This window comes from Leptonychotes weddellii, chromosome X (assembly GCF_054177405.1).
Source record: "Leptonychotes weddellii isolate Sample4059 chromosome X, ASM5417740v2, whole genome shotgun sequence".
NCBI lineage: Eukaryota > Metazoa > Chordata > Mammalia > Carnivora > Phocidae > Leptonychotes > Leptonychotes weddellii.
This window is the reverse complement of record NC_138385.1, coordinates 68,621,310-68,627,588: the sequence shown is the minus strand read 5'-3', so window position 1 is coordinate 68,627,588 and position 6,279 is coordinate 68,621,310. Positions and strand designations below refer to the sequence as shown.

The following is a 6,279-nucleotide window of genomic DNA, read 5'->3' as shown; positions in this document are numbered from 1 at the left end:
TCCATATATACAATGGAATATTACTCAGCCATCAGAAAGGATGAATACCCAACTTTTACATCAACATGGATGGGACTGGAGGAGATTATGCTGAGTGAAATAAGTCAAGCAGAGAAAGTCAATTATCATACGGTTTCACTTATTTGTGGAACATAAGGAATAGCATGGAGGACATTAGGAGAAGGAAGGGAAAAATGAAGGGGGGGAAATCGGAGGGACAGATGAACCATGAGAGACTATGGACTCTGAGAAACAAACTAAGGGTTTTCGAGGGGAGGGGGATGGGGGGATGGGTATTAAGGGTATTCATACCACAATGATGGGTATTAAGGAGGTGATGGGTATTAAGGAGGGCACATACTGCATGGAACACTGGGTGTTATACGAAAACAATGAATCATGGATCACTACATCAAAAACTAATGATGTATTGTATGGTGACTAAAATAACATAATAAAATAAAATTAAAAAAAAAAAGAAGCCAGTATGGGGCTGCCACAGGCTTGTAATTGGGCAGCATTAACAATCAGGCCAGATGCCTGCCCTCAGCTTGTCTATCCAGGGCTGTAGTCACACTGACCTGCAGGATGCTCTCCCTGCATTGTCTCCTTAGAGGCTTTTGTTGGGGGGCAAGGCCTGCAGTCAGACCAGATGTCTGCTCCCAGTCCATTTGCCAGGACTGCAATTACACTGATCAGCAGGATACCCTCTCTGCACTGTCAACTATAAGGTTTGACTGCTGGGACTGTGGGTGTACTGGTGTGTGTGGTTATCTTCTACTCTCCCCAAGGTAGGAGTCACTTTGGAGTGGTGTTTGTCCCTGATGGAGCTGCTTGCAGGATGCGATTTAGCAGGAACTGCTTTGGAGGGACTATTGGCTGGTTGAATGGGCCAGATCCACAGGAGAATGGGGTAGGGTGCACAGTGTTAGTAAGCTAGGTGGAGAGTGTTCTTGCTGGTTCCTGCAGGTGTCCAACTATCTAGGCTGGGGAGGGTGGGAGAGAAATGGCACCTGCCAGCTTTTTTTTTCTTTGAGAAGTCTCCTATAGATCCCTGCCCTTCCAGCACATGTTCTGGGATTAGTGAATAAATCTCTTTCACTTATACCCCAGTTTGCTTCTCAAACTGCTGCTTCTATGCTGTATCTCGGCTGGGTTATTTGTTATGCTGTCTCTTTAACAGCAGGGACCTAATTTCCTATCACCTTCTGATTCTCCTGGAGCTAAACCCACTGATTTCTAAAGTACTCAGATTCAAGCCCTGCTGATTGTAAAAACTCATGAAATCAAATCCCACTGGTTTTCAAAGCCAAATGTTATGGGAACTTGTCTTCCCAGTTTTGGGTCCCCTGTGCCTGGGTGCCTGGTGGCGGGGTCCAATCCTCTTACTTCTCTGTCCTTGAGATGTCTCTCCCAATTGTGGTTAGTCTATACAAGGGTTTGGTTCCCACCTGTGTCTCTGTCCCTCTTACCCTTTTCATTGTGGCCTCCTCTCTACAATTAACGGTGGAAGGTCTCTTCTGCCAGTTTTTAGGTCATGTTCTGAATTAGTTGCATTGATGTGGCTGTTATCTCAGTGTGTCTGTGGAATGAGGTGAGCTCAGGATCCTCCTACAGCACCATTTTCTCAGAATTCTGCATCCCATAAGTTTTGGTATGCAGTATTTCCATTTTCATTTGTCTCAAGGTATTTTTTGATTTCTCTTTTGATTTCTTCTTTGACCCATTGGTTGTTCAGTAGCATGTTGTTTAATATCCATATATTTGTGGTTTTTCCAGTTTTCTTCCTATAATTGATTACTAATTTCATACCATTGTGGTCAGAAAAGATGCTTTACATTATGTCAATGTTTTAAAATTTATTAAGACTAGTTTCATTGTCTAACATATGATCTATCCTGGAGAATGTTCTATGTGTGTTTGAGAAGAATGCATATTCTGTTGCTTTTGGATGAGATGTTCTGTATACATCTATTAAATCCATCTAGTGTAATGTGTCATTTAATGCCAATGTTTCTGTATTAATTTTCTGTCTGGATAATCTGTCTATTGATGACAGTGGAGTATTTAAATCCCTTAATATTGTGTTGTTGTGCATTTCTCCCTTAGGTGCTCCTATGTTGGTGCATAAATATTTACAAATGTTATATTCTCTTGTTGGATTGTCCCCTTTATCATTACATAATGACTTTCTTTGTCTCTTATTACAGTCTTTGTTTTAAAGTCTATTTTGTCTAATATAAGTATAACAACCCCTCCTTTTTTTTTGTTTCCATTTGCATGGAATATCTTTTCCATCCCTTCACTTTCAGTCTGTGTGTATCATTATATCTGAAGTGAGTCTCTTATAGGCAGGATATAACTGGGTCTTCTTTTTTTATCCATCCAGTCACTCTATGTCTTTTGATTTGAGGATTTAGTTCATTTATATTTAAGGTAATTATTGATAGGTATGTAAATGCTGTTTTGAATTGTTTTTTTGCTATTTTGTAGTTCCCCTGTTCCTTTCTTCTCTTGCTCTCTTCTTTGTGATTTGAAGATTTTCTGTAGTGGTATACATAGATTCCTTTCTCTTTATCTTTTGTGTATCTACTAAGGTTATTGCTTTGTGGTTACCATGAGGCTTGCATATAACAACTTTTGTAATAGCCTGTTTTAAGTTGATAACAATTTAACTTTGGGGCGCCTGGGTGGCTCAGATGGTTAAGCATCTGCCTTTGGCTCAGGTCATGATCCCAGGGTCCTGGGATCGAGTCCCGCATCGGGCTCCCTGCTAGGCGGGGAGCCTGCTTCTCCCTCTGCCTCTGCATCTCTCTCTCTCTCTCTGACTCTCATGAATAAATAAATAAAATATTAAAAACAAAAACAAAAACAAAAAACCAAAAAAAACAATTTAAGTTTGAATGCATTATAAAGCTCTATATTTTACTCCCCCTCTTGTTTTATGTTTTTGATATCTAATTTACATCTTTTTATGTCATGTATCACTTATCAAATTATAGTTATAGTTGCTTTTACTACTTTTGTCTTTTAACCTTCATACTAGCTTTAGTGATTAATTCACCACATTTACATTGTTAGATTATTCTGAATTTTATGATATATTTACCCTTACCAGTGAGATTTATATTTTTCATATGTTTTCCTTTTACTAACTAGTGCCCTTTAATTTCAGCTTAAAGAAGTCCCTTTAACATTTCTTTTTTTTTTTGGTGAGGAGGGGCAGAGGGAGAGGGAGAGAGAAAATTTCAAGCAGGCTCCACACCCAGCACAGAGTCTGACATGGGGCTTGATCTCATGACCCTGAGGTCATGACTTGAGCTGAAATCAAGAGTCAGACACTCCACAATAGCCAAACCAGAAGCCTGCCCTTTAGGCTGAAACTCCAGGACAAACAAATAGGCCTCTTTTCAGCCTGCTGTCTGTGGTGTGCCCTCTTTATGGTAGTTGGCCAGGAACCCTCTCTCCATTTGTTATAGTCCCATAGGACCCAGGAATGCAAGCCCTGCTGGCCAGCAGAGCCAGGCAATAAAGGGGCATCACCTGGGCAGCCGCTGCAAAAAAACGCCGGCATACCAGATGCATGTAAAATTCCCCTCTTGGAGATACTGGCACTCTGGAGTGTGGCAGAGGGAAAGCACCAAGATGGTGCCTATCCTCCTAGGTCTCTAAAAAGTATTAGAGTGGGCCCTTAGATACGTGTTTAACTAGAAGCCTGCCCTTCAGGCCATAATTATGAAGGTATGCTAAGAGTCCTTTTTTACAGTAACACTGGATTCCTCAGATTGTTGCCCCTTGCTGTACCCTGGGTGTGGTAGCTAGGTAAGAACTCTTTCTCCACTGGTTACAGTTCTTGGGACCTACACTCACTGTCCACTAGATCCGTGTGATTTAGAGGTGTCCCCTGGGGACAGCTGCAAAAATTGGGGTGTATGATGAGGGTATAAGCTCCTTTTCAGGAGCAACTGATGAGCTGGAGCAAAGTAGAGGGACCCAGAGTCTTCTAAAAAGAAGTTCACACTTTAGTTTCTTCTTGTCTAGAAAAATCAGTTTGACAGGAGCATCTAAAAGCTAAAGTCTAAATCAGAGTTTCTCAGCATTGACACTATTGGTATTTTGGGCCAGATAGTTATTTTTTTGTGCTGTCTTGTACATTATAGGAGGTTTAGCAGAATCCCAGGCCTCTACTTATTATAAGCCCATTGCACACCCTCTCTCCCAAAGTTGTAACAATCAAGAATGTCTCCAGATATCGTCAAATGTTTCCTGTCGGTTGGGCAAAATCACTCCCAGTTAAGAACTACTGGTTTAGAAGCATGGTAGTATTGTAGTTAAGAATATGATTTTTGCAGAATTATGTATGAATCAAGACTCTTTTTGCTTACTGGCTGCATGACCTTGAGCAAATCACTTCATTTTTCTGAACCTCACTTCTCTCAGCTGTAAATGGGGACAATAAGGCCTATTTAGGGTTGTTGTAAGGAATAAATGAAACCATGTACACAAAACATTCAATACATTGTGGCAATAGTAATATGTTAATCTTATTAACCATTATTAATTAACAAAGATTGTAAGTTCCCAGGAAATAGTGATTGAGGAAGGCAGAAGGTTTCTTAAGGATAGACTCACAACTTATTTTTTTAATTGCCTGTACTGTCATAACAGAGTTCAGCTTTTCCCGTTTGCTAGTAGACCTCACCAATTAAGAACCATTAAAGGTGAGAGTCAAGTCTTTCTCTCCAAGACTCCATAGCCAGATCTGGAAAGGCAAGATACTGAGCTCTGTACTATGTAAGCTGCATAATCTATTTTGGGGTAAGGGTCTCTGAGATTTCTATCTATGTGTAGGCACATAGCTTAACTCCACCCCTTCTCTAGAAGTCAAGTTCTCTAAGTATCAAGGAGATGATAAGAGTCTTACCGTAGAATTACACCAGAGACATCGGAAATCTTGAAGTCTTTCGTAACTGCCACAGTTCTCATGACATACTGCACACTGAGAACTGACAGATATGTTTCCTTCTACCCACTGATGAGGCATACTCTTCTGAAAGGTAAAAAAAAAAGGTAAGAGGTAGAAGTTAGAGATATAAGGAGAGAAAGGGCCAGCTGGAGTGACTATACCACCCCACAGAGGACATTAAGTAACCCCAACAAAGTTCTTCATGGTCTTGCCCTCCCCACTCCAATGCTAGCAAGTGAGGAAAGCTGGGAGTAGGGGGCTTTCATTCTTCTAGGCTGGTTGGATTTTAAGCCTAGGCAGGAAGTTGACTTGGGTTGTATGGAGACAGGAAGAAGTCTTCCTTCCCCTGTGTATCCTGGTTAAAGGAGAGATGGGAAAGAGTGGCTGTAGGAGAAGATGGCTGGTACTCACTACTTCATCAGCGGGCATGAGGAGGTCATCAGTGATAGACAATGTATTCCATTTGCAGTCTTTGCTTGCTCTCAAAGCACATAATTTGTGAGATTTCACTTTGCACACTATGAAAAAAAGGAAGAAAAAAGATAGATGTGAATCTGGTGACAATGAAGATTCTAAGGCCCTTCCCTAAGCTTCTCTGAAAATTAGAACTTAGATGCATCTAAATAGTTCTGACCCACCTCCAAAGGCCTATCTCTCATATCTTCTAGTTCCTTTTTATTCTTATTGGCTAAATTATCTACTATCTGACTTGAATGGAAACTGATGGCAAGAATAAGGTGATTTCTGTTATTCCAGCTCTTGTGACTGTGTTGTCCAATCCTCTCAGACCCAACCCTCCATTTAATTCATGAGAATTTCCATTCATGACAGCTTCTTCCCATCTCTTTTCTTCAGTCTGTTAAGTGTCAGAATTAACCTTACACTAGAGTCAATGACTAGTATGAGTCAATGACACTAAAGCCACATGAGCTCTTTCACCCCTGTCTCCACCCACTGGGCTCCATTTCCTAAAGTAATTAGAAAGGTACCTTCGCAGATGATAACATTTCTAGATAAGGCAGGAATGCTCTCCCGGCAGACATTGCAGTGCTGGGTCCGGGGGCTGTGACTGGAGTACCAATAGTGCATTCCAACAAGGAAAGGGTTGTTTTCTGCTGCAGGTATCTAAAATAAGCCAAAGAGAAGAGAGAATAGAGAGTTAATCATAGAGAGATATTAAGGAAGGACAGAAAATCTGCTTCTAAGTCTGAAATGGCCAGTCAGGTGTCAGAGAATGTGAAGAGGAAGACTGAATATTGGAGCCAATATCTAACAAATCTCCCACCTCCAGTTTTTTTCCCAGTGGTTTTGGA

At 40.9% G+C, this 6,279-nt stretch overlaps 1 protein-coding gene across 1 annotated transcript in view; it reads right to left on the bottom strand.

Moving 5' to 3' along the window:
- DGKK (diacylglycerol kinase kappa) overlaps positions 1 to 6,279 on the bottom strand; it is a 138,705-nt gene that overhangs the window by 67,602 nt on the left and 64,824 nt on the right. The window contains exons 5-7 of the mRNA XM_081808868.1: positions 5,956 to 6,091; positions 5,378 to 5,484; positions 4,925 to 5,047 (exon numbers count right to left, since the gene is read on the bottom strand). Coding sequence (XP_081664994.1) covers positions 4,925 to 5,047; positions 5,378 to 5,484; positions 5,956 to 6,091 — 366 coding nt within the window. The remainder of the gene's footprint in view (positions 1 to 4,924; positions 5,048 to 5,377; positions 5,485 to 5,955; positions 6,092 to 6,279) is intronic.